We start from the raw sequence: 20,245 nt of genomic DNA, 5'->3' as shown, positions 1-20,245 counted from the left end.
GCGGCTGACTGCAGGGTCCACGCACACTGTCCTGTCTGCTGTCAGACAGGGTCTGAGCCACAGTCTCCCCAGCCTCGCCGCAGCCAGAGCTCAGTGAGGCTGGGCCCCACTTGGCCGCAAGTCTTCCCGAAGTCAGATGGATGTTTATGGAGCGAAACTTGAGGCTTCCGTCGTACGTTAATGGCTCCTGACCATGCGAGACAACTCCCAGTCAAACGGGGCAGCAGGGGCTAAGGGGCCGTCTCTCCAGAATGAAGCCCATTTGCTTCTTTTTATTGTTTTTTCCTCTTTTAAAGAATTTATTTTACACCTATTATGCCACATAGCATGTTTTAAACACTGACATGTAACTCCCTAATAAGATAAAGCAAAGACAAAAAAGCTTATCTTATTAGAAACAAGATACACCATCACTTACAGTATTCAAACATTATTGCACTTTAACTTCATATTGGACAAAGCATTCATGAAACAACCCGCAGACTAGTTTAACAGACAAATAACACCTTTAAGCAGACATGACCATCCTAAGTTGTTTATTAGGCATGAATTTTACAAACCTTACTTATATCAGCGGTAACGGTGGAGCTGGAGAGTATTGCGCCTTCTCCAAGCTGCACGGCGACAACCACCAATAGTGTGGTGGAACTTACGGCCCTTTCCGAGGCCACGGCTCTTGCGGCCTGCAGATGTCAGCCCACGCATCTCCCTGCGCTTGTGGACCGGTTTGGTGATCCACTGGGTATCAGGATTTCTTCTGATAGCTTTATGGAATGGATCAATGAGGATAACCTCCAAAAATTTGTACGTGGAATCTTCACCAACCCAGTGAGAATTCAGGACTCTTAGAGCCCCACAGTGGCGTCCAGCTCGCTCCTCTGCAACAGACTGAAGGCTTCGAGCAAACTTTAGCTGGTTGACACCATGATGGACAGGCTTGCCATAGGTTGCACCCTTAGGAACCGGGCGTTTGCGGCCACCACGGGACCACGAATCCTATATATGACATAACCTTGCTTGGCCTTGTATCCCAGTCTGTGAGTCGGGTGGGCTGGGGAGCCCTGTGGAGAGCAGAGAGCGGCCGGTATTGCCAGCAGCGGACCCTCAGAAGAAAGCGCATTCCATCAGACTGCTGCTTCCTCCACAGCTCCTGGGTATACCTGTATGCACCCATCTCGGCTTACCTGATGGCCGCCGCCAGACGGAAAGGCCCATTTGCTTCTTTTTAAAACAGACTTTCAATGCTCTTGTTGTGCTTTAGAAATGTCCAGTGAACCTTTTACTGCCAGAGTGGGTGCCTTCCCCGGATCAGGTTCCTGTGCTCTCCCCACTGCGCTTCTTCCGGGAGACGAGGAAGAGGATCTGATGCTTGTGAAAGGGACGCCACAGGGGTCATGGTGCCCACACCTGCCCCAGTCCCCAGGGTGGGACTGTCACCCAGGGGATGAGAGGAGGGGACAGCCTTCGAGTGCCTCTAGTGTCTTGGCTTCATTTAATTTTTTATAATGTAATAGTCAACATTAATTCCCAGGTCTCCTTAGTGTTCATATGCAAACAAATACAGGCGTATACACATATCAGTGAAGGGTTCACCAGGCAATGTGTAATCCTGCAGTCGCTTTGTTTTTAATAAACACTTTCTTATTTTCCCTCATCACCATCCTTCACCCACACGGGAGCTGCCAGGGTCTCTTTGCTCCTGATACCTGCACCACACTAGTCACTGTTCCTGCGCATTCGCAGCTGTGGCCGCTCCTCCGTCCACATGCCACCAGCCTCTGCGCAGTTGCCCCTGCCACCCTGGAGCGGAGCGTCACTGCCTTGGTCCCTGCACAGCCAGGGCGAAGTGATGGGTGATTCCTTGTGTCAGGGAGGCAGTCAGCCGTTCTGCCTGATGGAAACAAAGCAATCCCAGCACAAGCTCAGGGCTGCAGACTCCCTGAGAAGGGCACTGCTCTGATGGATTGGCCGCCCAAACCCTGGCTGGTTCCCGGAGGCCGACACTGTGCGCACTCCCAGCCAGGTGGCGGTTTTCCTCTTCCTGTACATAAACGTTTCCCGCAAAGGCAAAGAAGCTCGCTGCTGTGCTTACGCCTTCTTCGCTGAGCAAAAGAAGGAAATGACTACCTAGGATGTTGTAACTCAACGACCTTTTTGCTCAACAGCCGTGGAAATAACCCAGTGATCTATTATTTCATTTTTGAAATGACAAGTCGATGTTCACTTCAAAATTTTAGTGATTACTTATTCTAAGTGCAAGGCACTGTTTAATCATGGAGATGAATGAGCAAACAAGTTCTCCCTGGAGTGGTATTTGTGTGCTCTGAGTTGGGCGGGTTATATATTGAGTGGAGCCCAGAGATGGTCAGGAGGTCCCCAGAGGATGCTGGACCTACGGTGACTGGGTGTCAGCCAGTGGGCTAGTTGGCTGGAAGCCAGGGAGCCCCACTGGTCTGAGTAATCTTCTTCATTATTTTGGTCTCAGCCCTGATTCAGCTGCTGTTAAGTCAGTGTTGGCAAATCCATGGCACACCTCACCCCCAACCCTGTGTCTGGGGATCACTAGCTAACCAGGACCTTCTTTCCTACTGAGCACAGACATAACCTCAGAATCCTTCTGAACCCAGGGCTCCAGGCAGCAAGGACCAAATAGCTAAGAGCTGGTTTAAGCCGAGAGATGAAACCTCTCTGTAGGCCCAGTCCAGGTTGCCTTCTCCTTCTCAGATCTCGGGGCTCAGCTTTGCCACTGGATGACCAAGCACCCCGCAGGTCTGTCCTGCAGGAGCTTCTCTTGAGAGGGTCAGCCTGGAGCACAGTTATGCTCAAAGAAACCTCAAGCTTTGAGTGTTCCCCTGAGTACTGCTTTCCAAAATATCAACACTCCTGAAGACAGTCCCACATACTCAGGCTTTGCCCACAGAAAATGCTTATGCTTTTAGGTCCTGAATAATCAAATGAGCTATTTTGTAGCTTTTTCATAAGATAACAGGTTCTTCTGGGGTTTTAGCAGCTTTCCTGAGGAAAGGTCTGTTTGGTGGTCTCTGTTTGGGTCAGTGGGGTGGATGGGCAGATGCCTTTAGCTGTATTTGTGTGTATTACTCTGGGTTAAATGGAAGCATACAGCTTAGATTATAGGCTCTCCTTCTAACAGGGCTATGGGGAAAATCTGGGGCCGAAACCAAATAAAGGAGAGAAAATTCCATGAAACTGTTCATGGCCACAGAGTCTGTGACCACCCTCTGCCACCCCCACCTTCACAGGCAGGGTGGGCATTCTTCTCTGGGCAAGCCGAAGGCCTGCATTCAGGTCACGTGCTGCTGAGTGTTTGTCCTGTTTTAGAGCCTCATAAATAAGTCTGGACGGTTGTTCCTGGTAAAGGGCCCCTCACTTCCTTGAAGACCACTACTGACTGCACCCTGAGCCTTTCCAGGATGATGATCCCACCCTACATTCCCAGCCCTTCCCTGGGGTGTGGCCTTCCCCGAGAGAATCTGAGGTTCTCCTCCTCAGTGTCCAGGCTGTGGCTTCCAGAGCTGGGCAAAAGGCCTAAGGGCCAGTCCTGGTAAAAAGGGAAGCTGCCTTAACACACACTCAGCGAATGGTGATGGACGACTGAGCTATGGTACTTCCCTGGCCCCATCTTCCTCTCCCCTCTCAGTTTTCCTTGTGAAACACTTGCCAATCACCTACTTTGCGCCAACAAGGAGAACCAAAGTGTGTGTGTGTTCAAGAAGTTCACAATGAGGGACAGAACCTCCAAGCACCTCCTCCATCAGACTCTCGTAGAAAGTGCTGGGTTAACAGAGGAGACACAAAGGGTGAGCGAGCACATAGGACCAGCAGATGATTCCACGTGGGCTGGAAGCTGGGGAGGGGGTTGAGAGGGGCTGGCAGAGTGGGGGCTGGCCGGATGCAGGAAGGCCAGGCAGGGCTTCTCCAGTGAGAGAGGGAGGAAAAGGCTCCCTGGTTAAGAGGGGCAACATGTGCACAAGCATGCTGGCGGGAGGTCCAGGGCTTGCCCAGTGTCACGTGGTTAATTAATTTTGCTCAGGTGCGCTTGGGGAGAGACAGAGACGGAAAGCAATGTGAAGCCACAGTGGGAGTCTGAGCTCCATCCTGGAGCAATGGGGGCTATTGGCAGGTTTTAAGTAGGAGTGTAACATGGACAGATCCTTCTGGCTGTCACATTGAGGCTGCCCTGGGTGGCAGGGGCCAAGAGCCCAAGGGAGCAATAAGAAAGAAGCTGGCTTCTGTCAAAGTAGTCTGCAGCCCCTGGAAGGCAGGCCAGTGGAGCATTCTTCCTATGCAGAGGCAGCAAGACCTGGGCCTTGCTCTGTCCCTTCCACAAACCACCTCCTGAAGTCTCACCAGTGATCTCTGGCTCCCAGATGGCTTTGGCGGTGCTGCCTCCACCCCAGAGCTTTCACCCAACCTTCCCTAAGTCCCCTATAGCCTAGGCAAATAAATTTGTGTGGCAAACAAGGAAGTGCACTGTGCAGGTGTTTCTTCTGGAAAGAACTTGCCGATTAACAGCCAGGAGTGCAGTTACCTGAGAGTCTCCAGCTGTTGGCACCTTCAGGGTCTTTCTCAGCTTTTGTACTGAGGCCAAGCTCTTGCCAGCAGCCCCCAGCCAGTGGCTGAGCATAATGAGTTCTCTAGGGCCTGGCCATGTCAGCACAGCTTGGGACTCTTCTAATAAAAAAATTCTGCTTTGGAACTCGCTGTTGGGTGGACTGGTCTTGGTCAGATTTGCACCATGGTCTGAGAGTCTCTCTGTCCAGTCCTGGTTCCTCCCCGTTTTACCTCTCCCAGGTGGTGCCCTCCAGCACGTTTGTGTTCCTAACTGTGTCTCAGTGTCTGCTTCCAGGGGATCCGGCCGACGTACCTGGACATGTGAGCAGTGTGCTGCTGGTCTAGGACGACAAGAGGGAAGTCATCTGTGAGCCATGGATGTGCAGAATCTGACTTCAAGGTGTATCTTGTTCACCTGCAGGCTGGGCTCTGCCCTGGACCCTGCCACAGTCCCCCACGTGGCTGTGGTGGGAGGAGCCATCTTGCTCACCCAGGAGGGAGGACCTAGGCCCCTCATCTCTTTAGAGAAAAAGGAGGAGACTGGTCTTTTCTCAGATTCCCTATTAAAACCAATTTTTGTCTGAAGACCTACCATTTCTACCAGTGCCTGACACCAATTGTGCCTTCTCCAGAGACGGTGAGCTTCTTCTGGAAGGACTCATGGAAGCCTTGTCTGAACACAACCCAATCATTCTAGCGCTCTCACCAGAGGCCAGCACGGACAGTAACAGGGCAGGTGGGCTTCATCTGGTCAAAGGAAGCAATCCCAACAGTGGAGCTGAGATGATGAGGGCCTAAATTTCGGCAGGCTTTGGGAACTGAGAGGAGCTGGAGCTGGGAGAGCAGGTTGGACATGAGACACGTCCAGAAGGGACCAGATTTCATTTCATTACTCAGAGAGATGAAAGAGTCCCCAGTGACCACTATGAGTCTGACTTAGGTATCTGGGTGGATGAGAATTCATTTGCTGAATTGGGGGCCCAGGAGGAGTTGGAAGGAATTTGGGGGAGAAAAATGGCTTCATTTTAGCATCTTTTGACTCAGAGCTGCCTGTGGGACAAGCCAAAGAGGACGTCTTTTAATATTCTCTAGTCCTGCCTGCAAAATCAGAGAGAACCAGCATCCTGTCAGAGGCTGTTGCTTCCCCTTCGGTCCCTGTGCTGGGCTTTTCTCCAGCCCCTTGCCCTCAGGCAAGCGAGGAGCCAGCCGCGCAGTCTGCCGGGGGCTCCAGGGGCAGGCTCTTAACACAGCAGGCCCCTTCAGATGTTGCCCAGCAGGGCCCTTCACGTGCTCTGTTGCTGACAACCGCAGGCCCACCGCCTGCCAGCATCTGTTCACAGAGACACGGCATCACAAACTCTCCGGACTGGAAGGGACGTTGGAGGTCATCCCTTCCAGCCTCAGGTTGGCATTTTCAGACTGTTCTAATAACTCAAGAGTTACTCCTCCCTTTGTGCAGCAGACTGTTTCTTCTGTCTTCCCTGTAATACGCTGTTGCGCCTCCTTCCTAAGGAGAAGCATGCTGGGTCTCATTTTTGTGGATCTAGCAGCGAGAGACATGACGAGGCCAGATTTGGGAACACAAGTTCTTTTTGTCCTTCACACTACAGCTACGAGAATGGTCTCCATGGTTACAGCAGCTTCTTGGAGGTGTCTAGATTTTCATTTTCTGTATTTCTCTACATGTCTAATTTATGAATAATCTGCTTGTAAGTAACCTGCTGGAAAGTTTCTGCATGTATATGAATATCAAGAAATCCATATTTATATATATTCAAAACAACAACAACAAAAAACCCTAGGCTGATAGGCATTTTTGGTACATTTTTTTCCTCCCACTATAAAAAGAAATTAAGGTTGACTTAAAAAATTTCAAGTTAAACAAGATTCAATGAAAGAAACACTGCCTTCATGTTCTTCAAAGGCATGTGAGCGGTAGAGGGCTGGAGCTAACCCAATTATGTTTTCTTTAATGTGAAATAGCTATACGCCTGACACTCATTTGCATCTCGCCATCACATTCAAATGGCTGGGACATTGATTTTTTTTTCCAGGGCTCCCTTTCAACATGAAAGTACTTTTTTTCCTCTTTCCCCCCGCCCACACCTTGTGAGAGCAGTGATAAGAATGAATCGATAATTACATTGTTGGATAAAAATGAATATAAATTTTATTGAAAAACAACACCAGCCACAATGTGGGGAAAGCACAAGCAACAGCCACCGGCCCGCACAACTCAGTGCACGCATTATGAGAAGTAATCACCTCTTCAGGTTTCCAACTACTTATTCCAAATGAAAAGAAATTATAGACCACAGATAAACCGATGTGGGCCACAGATGCACACCGCCTTTGAAGATGTTGTCAACAGCAAAGAAGCTGGCAATACCCGTTAACCCTTTGTTTGCTGTGGGCGAACCAGTGTGTTTTAAGAATTAACTGGGACGGACGGAACCTAATCCGAGCAGTGGCTTCTAAAACACCAGAGCACTGGGAAAACTCTTCTACTTTTCAGGTCCTTTGAGAAGAGGATTTCACCAACTTTCTTGGCAGCTTGTCCCTCCTGCTTAACAACAGGAAATAGTTCTTTATGTCTAGCCTAAATCCTTCATGCTTCAATTAATCTATTTATTTCCTTTTAATCTCAGCAGGCTGTGAGGGGTTTGTCCTGGTGGGACAATGTAACATATGGGGACCTCACAATGATCATAATCAGATTGAAAACGGAGTCCAGCTGTGCTGGTGGCACTTTTTTAAAAAGCTGAAAAGAAGTTAATTGCAGTCACGGGTTGTCGCCCCTCTGCCCTTCCCCTCCCCCACTCTCATGTGCCTGGGCACCTGTCAGCCCTGTGGCCTAGGGGCTGCCATCCTGGGACTTGCTAGCAAGTGTACTCTGAGACTGAGCAGTTTCACTGACTCACTGGTATAGCAATGGGTGTGGTCAAAGCTGTCCCACCCAGTCCTATGTCCAGTGTTTCTGTTTCAAGAAGGGATTTCCAGGCAAAACACTCCTAATTCCTATTCCATTCCGTCTTCTCACCACTCCAGCAGGCCCCCAGGATCCCCTCACAGCTTGTGCGTGGCAAAGACGTGCTCCACGTACACGAGAAAGCACCAGTGGTTTTCACATAAACATCTCAACAGTATTTTTCAAGTTCTGCATAAATCCTTTGCAGCTTCGCGGAGGTGAGCGGCGCCCGCAGCGCCGCACTTCGGCCACCAGGGTGCGCCCGTGTCATTCCAGCGGCCTCTGGGACTCGTGGGCCGGGAAACAAAGATGGGGATTTGAATAAAAGCCTTCAAAATGCAATCCCGAATTTCTACCCTGAGCAGCATGCGTGTAAAAATTCATGAAGATTGGATTTCGTTTCATGTATTCTTACTTCAGTGGGAAAGAAATGCAGGTGATTTTCTGACTGCGCCTACAGCTGTCTTTACAAAGGGGTCGCCTGGTTAAATGAAGAGGGAGGGGCGGGGTGCCCCGCGGGTGCTGTGAGAAGTGGGGGCCCCCTCTCTGGTGCCGGGACAGCTCCCGTTTTGCTGGGTGGCATCCTTTGCATGCTCCAGAATGTACTGATTGATTAATTATATTGTATATCAAAAGGTACATCTTTTATTAGAAGGTCTCCAGCAGGACTAGCCGTGGAGCCAGCGCTGGGGCCAGTGAGTGACATGTGTCACAGAAGGCACTTATTATTTTGATGAAACACAGCACATTTCTTTCAGCCTGTAAAATCAAAGGTGTGTGAAAAGGCTGTTTTCAGGGTGTAAAAACTCCCCTTGTTTCCCTGTGGCTGTGCATATCAGTTATGTCTCCCGGGCTTTTGTGCATTTTTCAGGCGTGAGTGACAGGGTGCCGGCCAGGTGGCAGAGCCCGTCAGAGGGCAGTGGACCAGGCTAGGGCAGCTCAGCCCCCAGGAGGCATGCCTCTTGTGCTCAAGGCCCCCAGCCTGGTGCAGGGTGGGCACCCTTGCGAGCTGGCTCTGGGCCAGGTCCATGCTGAGTGGTAAGGACTTTGTGGGGAGGGACTCCGGGGAGCTGAGGGACTGAGCCCGGAACTTCAGACAGGCCTGGGTAGGAGAGGCTGCTGCTGCCGGGCGGTTCTCCCACCCCGAGCTTTGGAAGGCAGGGGCTGGGCTGCTGTGGTTCACCTCTGTAGCCCAGCATCTAGCACGGCTCCTGGCATTTACTAAGTGTACCCTGAGCATTTGTTGGAAACACAGATGTGAATGCAGAGGGGGCGGCTATTAGGATCCTGGCTGGCCCTGGCTGTAGGTGAGCCCCAGGGTAAAGTGGAGCGGCAGTGCGGAGAGGTGCCAAGCGGTCCCGACTCTCAGGGGTGGGGCGCTGAGACAGGTAGGGACCACGGAGCCGGAGGAGCCGGGAGGTTGGCGGTGCTGGGATGGTGCTGCAGCGGCCACAAGGGGCCTCTCTCTGTCCTTTCCTCCGGCTGCCCTCGCTGGAGCAGCCCTTCCACCGTTGCCATGGCAACGCCAGCTCCAGGCGCTGCTGAGGGCCAGCTGCTCTGCCCAGGCTTCTCAGGCCTGGCCTGAGCAAGCTAGGGGCCCTGAACTGTCCCCGCAGAAGGCGAGCTCTGCGAGCTCTGCATGGCAGGGACTCTCTTCTCAGAGAAAGGGAGGAAGGGAGATGGGATAGGGTTTTTTCGCAGGGACGAGCACAAAAACTGTTCCCACGTTGCTGGAGGTCTCCCCAGCCATGGCTTTGCTGGTAGAGACTGTGGGGGCAGGCAGAGCCCCCTACCCTGCAAGTCTCACTGGCACTGCTACAGTCGCTCTACTCACTACTCACTCACCCGGTCTCCACCGGGCCTTTACTTAGGGTTATCTACAGGTTTCCTGTGAGGGGGGAGGCAGAGGTCGGGCTGAGAGGGCCTGGGGTCACCCTCCCCCTGAGACTGAACTCACCGCCCTCCACATTCTCTAGGAGCACAGAGCCGGACGTCTTATACCCTGAGACTCAGGCTGCAGGACGGCCAGCGGTGTCCCTCCGTCCCCTGGCCTCCCCCCAGGACACGCACAGTGGGCACTGGCTGCTCTTTCTTTGGAGTCTCCTCACACCTTCTGGTTGTCACATTCCCAGCTGCGCACAGGGACTGTGGAGGTGCTCAGCCTCCAGCCTGTCGTGGGTCGGCAAGCGTCCTCTCCACACCTTTCTTCTGGGGCTCTTGAGGAACCAGAAGCAGCTAATGAAGAGGCAGCAGGAATGCAGAAGATGGTCAGGTCTGGGAAGAGATGGTAGTCCGGCATCCCCTGGGGGCCTGGAGCTGTCAGGAAACACTGTCAGGCTGCTTAAAAGGGGCTCTGTGATTCAAGGATGACTCAGCCTTGCAAATCATGTACCTCCTAGGCGTGGAGGAGCATTCTCTAAGCATCATGTGAAAAGCTTTTAGCCTGGGCGATCTTCCTGCTTTCCCACATCAATCCTATAACAACAACAACAACAGCATTAACACGAGAAGGGGGCATCTGGGCGCTGGTGTACAGTTTACAATACCTTGGATTTACATAGCACCTTTTTCTTCTAAAGAGCCTTTGCCTCTGTCCCCTTGGCCAGGGCGACAACGGAGTGAAGCCTTCAGAACGTAAATATCACAGCTCCTGCGGCAGAGCAGGGACACTGAGGCAGAGGCCTAGAAGTGATTTCATGCAGACTCAGTGGTGCCCAGGACTCTCTGCACTGCCTTTGGGCCCTCCCCGGGCAGGCCTGGCCTTGGCCCTCTGGAGGGTACGCCGGGGCCCAGGCCCTCACTGGGCATTCACTTTGTATTTCAGGATGTAGGAGTAGAAGTTGTGGTTGGCGTTCTCCAGCACCATGACGTAGACTTCCTGGCAGCCGGCCGTGCTGCAGCTGCCCTCCCAGTAGCCCTCACGGTTCAGGGTCAGGGGCCATGTGTCCTGCCCCTTCACCAGGACTTTGGCAATACCATGCAGCTTCAATTTGAACGGGACGTTCCGGTTGGCGGGCAGCACGCCCGACAGGGGCTCCAGCAGCTCATTGTCCTGCCCCCAGTTACCAAAGCTCTCGGGGAACATGGGCCAGTTCACCTTGGTGTTGGCGCAGCACAGGAGGTAATTGAAGACGAAGACGTAGTTTCCTGGTTCCTGCCTCTTCTTGACAAAGATCTTGAGGGCAAACTTGCCGGCATGTGGCAGCTGGACTTTCAGCTCTATCCGCTTCTCCCGGTGCAGCTGGAAGATGTAGCGCCGCTGCGTCTCCTCGGTGATGGGGCCGTCGTCCCCATGCAGGGAAGCCAGGACGCTGATGCCCTCCTCCACGCCGAGGCTGATAGAGCAGCGCCCATCGCTGGTGTGGATGAGGGGGTCAGGGTGGGAGGGCTTTGTGATGCCCATCTGCTCCGAGAACCAGCTGGGGCCCACGGGCTGGTGCAGCTCAGCCGGCAGCTGGACACCCATGTCCACGTAGTTGCACTTGAGCGTGTACTCCAGCACCGAGCTGTAGATGTCGGAGTGGCCTTTGGCGAAGATCTGCAGCTTGTGGGTGCCCATGGTTGGAGGGTACACCTCCAGCTTCATCCCGTTCTTCCTGAGGCTCAGCAGCCCGTGCTCCTGCTTGCCGTTGAGCATGAACATGAACAGCGTCGGGGCACAGCTCTCGATAGTGACTGTGGTCTTCCCATTCACTGTGGAGAGAGAGTCAGGGTCAGGAGAGATGGGTCCAGTACGTGCTGATGCGCTGGTAAATGTGTAACAGCTGTCTCTCTGGGGGGTAATAGCCCTGACTTGAAGCATTTGCCCATTTCTGTGGTGTAAACACTTTCACCACACTTTTCACGGTTGATTTTAAGCAACTGATATGACATTACTACACACAGTACCAGCTGGCTGCAGCACACCCCTGGAATGGTTGCTCTGCTCCTTTAGGTTGGATCTCTTTGAGCGAGCTGAAAGCTGGGGGGTGTCAAGAAAAATGTGCCACCAGCTGTAAGTGCCCATCCCAACCCTTTGATTCCCATCAGATGAGGGCTGCCTGATTCCAGAGAGGACCAAGGGGCAGGAAGGGCACCATCTCCCCCAAGCCCCAGGTCTTGCTTTCACACTGCTCCCTCCAGCCTCTGTTACAGCACCAACAGCTGCCATGTTAACACATGACCTTCCAATCTAGGTGGGACGGCCTCACTCCAAGAGACTGTGCTCAGGGGGCTGGGGTGGGGGGTGCTTCCTTGCTCCCCTCCTCCCTTACCCCCTGCTTCTCACCTAGCTGTGTCTTAGCCATGTTTCTGGGGAACGGGAGCCTGAGGGTCAGTGCGCACACAGGAGGGCTTTTTGCATTCCCCTCCCTCTGTCTCTCCCCTTCCCCTGCAGTTTTGTCTTTCTTTGTCCTGGTCATTGATTTTCAGGGGCAGGTGGTCACTTCCCTGGCCTTTGCAGCCCATGAGGACTCACCTATCTGCTTCTCCCTGGGTCCGAGGACCATGAGGAGGAGCAGTGGATCCTCTGAGAGCCTGACCTTGCCTTCTCTCAGAAGCTGGTCACCTGCCCCCAGCCTCCGCAATGCCCCCTGACCCTGTTCACAGATGAGTGCAAAGGAATGAGACAGGCTGTGCGAGCCATGCTCACTGGTAACCGCTCCCCGGCCTGGGCTCAGACGCTCTTGCTGGGGAGGCAGAGGTGCCTGCCGTCAGCCACATCTGCTCCATGGTAACCTCCAAAGGCAAGTGACCAGGATCAACAGACTTGCTCTTCCCTCCAGGTGGAAACCCTCCCCTCCTCTCTCTTCTTCTAGACCAGCTCAGCAGGCAGCGGCTGCCTCAGCCTCCACTGCTCATAGTCCTGCCCGGTTCCATCTCACATCAGAGCCAGTTGTGAATCTTTCCCACGCTGTGAGTTCCAGATCCCTCCGCGATTCACCTTTGATTGCGGAGCATCACCCAGCATCCTGCGTGGCAGCCTGAGGGCTCCTGTGCAGACGTTTACCTGCTCGCTCCTGGGCTCGCACCGAGCCCCTCACACTGGAGACCCCTGGAGAGTCCTGTCTCCTGCCTCGCTGCCAGTGTCGGGGCACCCTCTCAGACCCTCCAGGGCCACACCCCTTCAGCCTCAGGCCCTCCCTCCCCAGCGCCTCCCCCAAGCCTGGATAAGGCCTCACCATAAAGTCCTGACAGCGAAGAAGACTCCTCGGACTCCTCACTCAGGTGAGGTTGAGTCCCTGGGAGCCTTGTTCCTGGCACTGGCTCTCCTCCAGAGAACTTACCACTGTTGTAATTAACCCGGTGAGCACTTTTGCATAATGTCTGCCTCCCTTCGGGGCTGCAGGCTCTCTGGGGAAGGAGCCAGCCTGTCTCATTTCCTGCCATGTCCTGGTGCCTGGCCCAGAGGGTTCTTGCCAAAGGTGTGCTGAGTGACTAGGAAGACTTGAAATAAAGGGCCGGCGACGCCCTGAGGCCCTCTGTGGGAGCCCGTGGCCTTTTCCTATGCTCCTTCCCATGCTCCCCCAGCTCTGTCTTGGATAACCCCCACATCTGGGTGCTCTCTTCCTTCCCCTCCTTTGTGCCCACCTCAGGTTCCCTCTTCTGTTTCCTTCTCATCCCCACTCTTAGCACAACTAGCTACCACAAAGAAATATTCCTTACATGTGTACCACAAATATGGAATCAAGTTTTAGAATGCTATAAATTAAAATGTCTGATATTTATATTTTTATGTCTCTTGAACGGCAAACTCAACCCAATGATGTTAGTCTGATGGTGCGGAGGCCTGCTGCATTCTTTCCCGGGGTGCCATGGCCTACTTCAGTTTGCACAGGCTCTCCTTCCTGTGCGCACGCAGACACCGGGTCTCAAAGGGAGCACCCTCGCGCTGTTATTTCAGCAGCAGGAGCTGCCAGGTGTTTGCAGTTTTGAAGAGTATGCAGGAGCTCAGCAACTTGGTTAAGGAAACCATTGCGTGATGGAAGGGACAGATCAGTTGGAACCAACTTGGGGGCCACCTGTGCTCCCCTGCTGCCCCCAACACTCTGGGCCCACCCACAGGCCACAAAATGGATAGTGTGAGCTCAGGCCTCCTGTCCTGGACCCATGGAGGCCTCCTGGTGGCAGAGACTGTGCTGATAGGCAGTCCTTGGCTGAGGTGTGGGAGGGTGGGCTGCCCAACTCACTGAGCCCTGCCGTGGGCCCCCAGCTGTGTGCTCGGGCCTGGGGCCTTGGAGAAGCATAAGAGACAGTCTTCTAGAGAAAGCCTTGCTTTCTCAGGATGCAGTTCTTACCCCCGGCTAGCCCCACAGATGCCATGGCCCCCGTATGGCAGACGCCAGCCCAGGCTAGCCACAGGAGGCAGCTAAGCTCATGTCCTGCACTGCCCACCCCCAGGAAGCCTGGACAAGGCTAGGTCTTGCCTCCAGGAGGGAGGGGTTACTGGGCAGGCCAGGCTGAGCCCTCTGGAGCCCAATTTGGGATTCTTGAGTTTGGAAGTGGGGGGCTTATTGTATCCCCTCCTTCCTCTCGCTGCCTAGAACACATCTACCCCTGACTACTCACCTGTTCTCCACCTCCCAAGACCCAGCTTGGTGGCTACCTCCTTACGGAAGCTGCCCAACTCTCTGTCCTGGGCAGAACCACTCCTACCTCTGCTGCTCCCTGACCTCACTTCCAACCACTGACACACAGATACTGACCGCTGGGCCCACACGTTCTCTCTGCCAGGAGTTTGGGGAGAACATAGTGGGCCAGCTGGCTTCTGCTGGGTGGCTCAGCCAGGGGCCGTGTGCAGCCAGGGTGGAGGCACTCCTCTTCCCTGCTGTGTGCGCTGGCAGACACTCACCAGCTCGGGACCTCGTGCACCAGCTCTGTGACAGGCCAGGCTGCGCATCCATCCCTCAGTGCTGGGAAATCAGCAGCCTTCTGACTCATCCCCTTCTTAGTTTATGCCAGTGTGAGTGAGCCTCTGTTCCTGCTCATGTGGCCCATGGCCATGCCCTGCCCCAACGGCCCGATGGCCTGGTTGTTCAGCAGCTGCCGCACACTTACACACTCATAACCATGTGGGGGCTTGGCAGGGCAGCCTCAGGTGGGCTCCCGAAGGCACAGCACAGACTGCTCTGCCCCTGCCACTGGTGCACCAGCCTGGGCACCTCCTCTGGGCTCACCTGTCCTGATTACGGAGGTCTCTGGGTGGGCACTCAGCATCCCCTTGTTGTAGAATTCACTCTTGTGATACATGTTGTTCTCGAACTGCCTTAGGGATTGAGGTGGTTTCAGCAGCTGCCAGTTCTTGTTGTCTGGGAAATGGTCCTCGATGAACAGAGCAGGATGCGTGAGGAAGTAGAATTCGTTGTAGCTGGGGCAGAGGACAAGCTGGTCAGCAGCCGTGCGGGGTCAGCCTGCACCTGGCTGCATGCTGGAGGAGGTGGGGGCCGACAGGGGACCTTTGGGGGCTTTCTTTTGGCTAACACACCCACAGGAGGGGGCCCATTGACACCTCAGATAGAAATCCTGACGTGGACACTGGAAACTCCTGCTCAGTGGATGCTTCCAGAAAGTGGAGCCAAGGCAGGGTCTGAGGCCTGAAACCGTGGCCTGCTCTCAGTGCCTGGGGTGTCCGGGGGACTGGGCTCCCCTGCTCTCAAAGACAAACAGAAATTTGACAGGAGCAAAGGCACAACCCACAGGCCAGGTGCTGGGCAGTGGAGGTGTGGGAGAGCAGTGTCCAGAGAAATGGGGTGAAGGAGGCGTCTGTGAGCTCGAGAGTCCCGTGTGTAGGGTGTGTGCGCACGTGGCTTGTGTTTGTCCCATGTGTGGGAATGCCAAGACTTAAGCTGCAAAAATCAGAGAATGCGCACTCATTTTTCTGAATAGAAAGGGGTCTGAGCTGCTGGTGGATGTCATGTTCCCCGGCACCCCAGCTACCCGCCCCATGCGGCTCACAGTGACCCACACCACCTGCAGCACCCTTTCCCACAAATCCACAGCCCCTTCCTTGGAGATGAGATATGGTCTCATTTGGCCCAGAGAGGAGAAGGAGCCTGGTGTCTGGGCAAAGGGGCAGGAGAACATTCTGGTGTCCCCGCCCAGTGAAACAGTCAGTAGACCATAGACCTGTAGGGAACCTGCTAACAATTAAAGCAGCGTCTCCGCCCCGCCTTTCCTCACACGGCAAGTGCGGGCAAGTGCTGGAGGCTTTTAGCGCCTTGGTGGAGAAGCTGTCAGGAGCTGGGGGATTCACGCATACTGCATTTAGATCCTCCTTGGCCTCCCCCACCTGCTGCCTCCTCCATCCACCGGCCAGACACCCAGCAGACACACACCGGGGCTTGTACTTACAGGAAGGTGAATTTGGAGGTGGTGGTGTCCACCAGGCCGCTGCCCCAGGTGCTGTCCACCAGGTGCCATCTCCCCTCCAGGTACACAGCATTCCAGGCGTGGTCGAACTCCCCAGAGAAGCTCTGCCCCGTCTGGTAGCCAAAGCCCTTGGAGTAGCCAGGCACAGTCATGCACTGCACTCCGGCGATCCTGGGGTAAAAGCAGGGGTCTGAGTGTGGCTCCTGCTGGCCCCGAGTCTGTCTGTCTGCAGCCCCAGGCCTCAGGCGTGTCCGGCTGTCCATCTGTCCTCCCACGTTTCTCCTTTTCCCTGCCTCTCACACACTCACATACACACAGCCTCGGAGGTGTCTATCGGGAGTGGGGGCAGGGGACACAGGGCTGGCTGCAGTCTCCGCTGTCTGCTCCTCCCCTGAGACTGTTCGGATCTCTTCTGAAATGTTCCTCCCCAGAGCCCGCTTGACACGCTCCACGAGCAGCTCTTCAGGAGGGAACAATGAGGGCAAGTGTGAGGACGGCCCTGAGAACAGGAGCCAGGGAAATGACAACGTTCTTGGGACAAAACCTGCACGGAAGGGGTGAGCACAGCTGCTGGGGGAGCCAGGATGTCTCTGGGTGTGTGACTGAAGAGATGGGTCTCATGACATGGGTGGGGGGCGGGCCCCTACGCCCCTGCTATATCCTCCCAAGGATGTTGGGACGGGGACCCGAGGGGCAGACAAGCTGGGGTCTCCAGCCCTGGCCCAGGGAAGACTGGCCCATGCCCTCTGACCGACAGCTCTGTGCCCTGCGAACACGGCGAATGAGCCACCACAGCGCACCGGGGTTATTTGCTGACTGGCCACCCCGGCCCTGACTTTGGGGTCTGCCGTAGCTGGCCAGCGGGGAGTGGAAATGCTGACCACTCAACCCGAGCTCTGGGGTCCTTTGACACTGTGCTTCCTTGCTGCTCACAGCTGAGCTGGCACCACTTTCTGGGAACCTGGATGGGGGATGGGCACTGGTCACTTCCAGGGACCACATACACCAGGCATTTGGAGCGGAAACCCGGAGGCTTGGGCCTGGGCTGTGGGCGCCACCCCAAGGCCAAAGCAAGACCCCTGAATGTCCCTCCGTGGCCAGCTGGCCTACCTCCCCAGCACGCCTGCCCTGCGTGAGATAGCCGAGGGGATGGAGTGTGCAGACAGTTCCACTGCTAGTCTGACCTAGGGACACCTGGTGCTAGCCCTTCTGGGGACTTTGTGTGAATTAAAAACAGGTGCCCCTTCCTCAAGACACTTGCACTTGTGGAAAATCGGTATAGTAAATACAGAAATCTATGAAACCTAGGACGTGTGTGATGACCCTGCGATGAGGCTCCTTTGAGTACCGCATCGGCTGCCCCGCGCCCCACACGGTGCTGGCCCTGCGCTCTGCTCGGCTGAGCGGAGTCTGCAGTCTGGGACGTCGCCAGGCCTGTTACAGCGAGCCCTCCCCAGACCAGGACCTCGGCCTCCGCTGCTCTAAACGAGAGGGCCATGGGGCCTCTCGGGGTAATGGGGTGAAACGGCCATGCATTTACCATAAGCATGGGGGGAATTTTACCTATAAAAATGAACACATAATGAAAAATTAGCAGAATATTGGATTAAATGTTACTGATCCATAGTGACGTATCATTTGTTGAGTCATTGAGATAAAATGTGGTGTCTTGAAGGTTCACAGATTTTAATCTCCCTGCCATTGGCGTTACTTCACATGCATGTACGATTCCATGTTCCACGTCTGCCTTCACGGCCCCTCACCTGCGGAGGGTCCAGGCCACACATGCAGGGCTTCCCCAGGAGCTTGGAAGTGTCACAGCCCCACCCTCTGCCTGCAGCTTCACAGAAGACATTCAGGCCTCCCAGGCTCTCCGGGGAATCCCACGAGAACTGATCAGCTGGGGCCTGGCCCTGTGGGAAGGATTTTTGGAGTGCCAGCAGGGTGGGGGCAGACAGCAAGAGAAACGAGACCCTGGTGTCAGGGTTTTCTGCTGGTAAAGGCCATGAATGACTCCCGGAGCGGGAGGAGACAGGGCCAACGAGCCCGGGGGGAGGGGAGGAGGTGCAGCCCTGCCCCTGGAGCACCCCCGCCTCACTCCTCTGCAGTCGGGGAGCCAGAGGGTGGTGGCATGCTGGGGACACGCTGGCTGAGCGGGGCTGTTCCGAGGATTGGGAGACCTGAGGGTCTTTAGAGTCTGAGAGCAAACAAACAGCCAGCAGAGAGGGGAGGGTCACAAGCGAGGCCAGAGAGGAGGGTGGGAAGTATGGTAGGGTGCACACATGGGTGGGTGGAGGTGGAGAAGGACAGGGCGAGAGTCAGTGCAAAAGGCACCGATCTCTGGGTGGTGGGATTATGGGTGATTTTAATTTTCTTCTTTAAACGTGACTATATTTTCTAAATTTTTAATAATGATTATGTGTTTTAGAATTGGAAAAAATCCATAAATACTATTTAAAATTATATTCTTCAGCGAATTACTTCCCATTCCTGTCTGTGCCTATCACTTGCTAGTACACTGTGGAGGGATAAGGGGAGTCTTGGGAACAATGGGGTTTGGACAATGGCTCGTTTTTCATTAAGGTGAACTGACTGAGTGGCGCTGTGGACCTCTGGACATGTTGCCCACTGATGCTTGTCCTCTGCTCAGAGCCAGCTGGAGTCGAGGGAAGAAGAAGCATTTAGCATCCATGCACTGGGATAAAGTGGATGGGCAGTGGTGTGGGCAGTGGTGCCTGGCTCAAACTCTGCCTGAATGTCCTCCTGGGAGAAGCCACGTCCCAGGCAGCGTGCCCATCGGGATATCCTCCCTGCAAGGGGACAGAGTGGAGGCAAGATCTGAGGATCACGCTGGGGAGCAGCAGTGAGAGCCTCCCCCCCCAAAGGGGTGGAGGAGGAAGATACAGTGGCAGCAATGTCCACCTATAGACTGCTCTGAGTGGGGGTGGTGGCTGCTAGGCTGAGCCAGGAAGTCAGGTCACCTCCCGGCTCTAAAGGTGACCTCCAGGGTGGCCTTGCCAGGCTTATCATGGGCAGAAAGAAAGGCTGGCATGGAATGATCTCCAGGGATCGATTCTCCTCTGACATGTCTAGGAGAAGATGGGAGGGCCATGGGGGATGCCTGGGGCGGACAAATGATGAAGAAATGATTTCAGCTGTAAGCTAATGCCATGTTTGATGATGATTTGAGTCTAATTTATTACCTGGCAGCAATGTGCAAGATGAATTGGACAAATGAAGTCATAATGTAAAGCATTATTGTTGATAATCTATAGATCTCATGCAAAATAATCGAGCTGTATAAGACAATGATCATGGAACTCATAAGAGTTTTTGTGTCCAGCCACTGGCTGCTAGTCAGGATGACCCACAACTCTTCCATGTCATGGAAAGGTCACTGACTTCATAGGCCTCACAGGTAGAAGGTGGACAGATATGCGAACTGTCACTAAAATGCCAGTGTATAAGCAAAGCCTGTGGAGCCCAAGGGAGGAGGAATTAACTTTGTGGGCAGGAACTGTGAGAGCAGTGAAAGAGGGCCAGAGGGCCAGAAACATTTCCACCTTCCAGAAGAGCTCAGACTAGGCAGCCTAGAGCCCAAATATCACCCGAGGAGAGGAGATCTATTTAACAACCGCAGGCTGTGGACCCTCAGCTTTACAGTTTTGACAACCCCAGTGCCACCTGCACCGCTTGTCCCAAGCCACCTTAAAAACCTGGATACTGATGCCCTGAGCAAGCGTCCCTGGAGCACCGTGGAAGATTTGGAGCAGGCTGCGGCCCCCTCCCCAGCAAGCGTCAGGCATTAAGGATCCAACCAGAGAAGCCCTGAGGGTATGAGGCCCTGAGGGCTGCAAAGGACCACATGGCCACCAAATGTGGCCTGGCACAGGACCAAACAGAGGTGCAGCTAAGCCAAAGGCCGTGTCATTACCTGGGTCATCCTTAGTGGTCTCTAAAGCTGCTGGGGCGTCTGTGAAGGCATTACCCTTATTATTTAAAAAATATTTGTGTGCTCTAGTTTGGTGGGGTGTATCTGCTCAGATATTAACCAAGTAGGTGGCAGGTCAAGACTGTGACTGTCATTTTATATGAAGATGGCCCAGGCCCGACCATAGGAACCATGTGATTCTACTACCCCCAGCACCACGGCCAGGCCCAGCAACAGTGGAACTGAAATGTGTAGGTGAGCAGGGGTGCCCTGCAACAGTGGGCTCTGCCCATCACTTGCCCAACTCTGATCACCTCTGCCAGGATGTCTCAGCCAAGTGGGGAACAACGGGAGTGAGGGACCATAACTGTAGGAGAGATAGTGAACATGCTTTTCGCTTGGTGTTTTGTTGACAATATTGTGGTTTC

The 20,245-nt window shown here is 54.2% G+C and overlaps 1 protein-coding gene and 1 pseudogene across 1 annotated transcript in view; both read right to left on the bottom strand.

Moving 5' to 3' along the window:
- Positions 1-570: 570 nt before the first annotated feature.
- Positions 571-1,174, bottom strand: LOC105884071 (large ribosomal subunit protein eL15-like; annotated as a pseudogene).
- A 5,550-nt stretch (positions 1,175-6,724) lies between these two features.
- KY (kyphoscoliosis peptidase) overlaps positions 6,725-20,245 on the bottom strand; it is a 46,746-nt gene continuing 33,225 nt past the window's right edge. Inside the window, exons 9-11 of the mRNA XM_012787779.3 lie at positions 15,869-16,057; positions 14,695-14,885; positions 6,725-11,233 (exon numbers count right to left, since the gene is read on the bottom strand). Of these exons, the coding sequence (XP_012643233.1) occupies positions 10,338-11,233; positions 14,695-14,885; positions 15,869-16,057 (1,276 nt within the window). The 3' untranslated portion in view covers positions 6,725-10,337. The remainder of the gene's footprint in view (positions 11,234-14,694; positions 14,886-15,868; positions 16,058-20,245) is intronic.

This window comes from Microcebus murinus, chromosome 1 (genome assembly GCF_040939455.1).
Source record: "Microcebus murinus isolate Inina chromosome 1, M.murinus_Inina_mat1.0, whole genome shotgun sequence".
NCBI lineage: Eukaryota > Metazoa > Chordata > Mammalia > Primates > Cheirogaleidae > Microcebus > Microcebus murinus.
The sequence above is the reverse complement of the archived record's forward strand: the minus strand, read 5'-3'. Positions and strand labels throughout refer to the sequence as shown.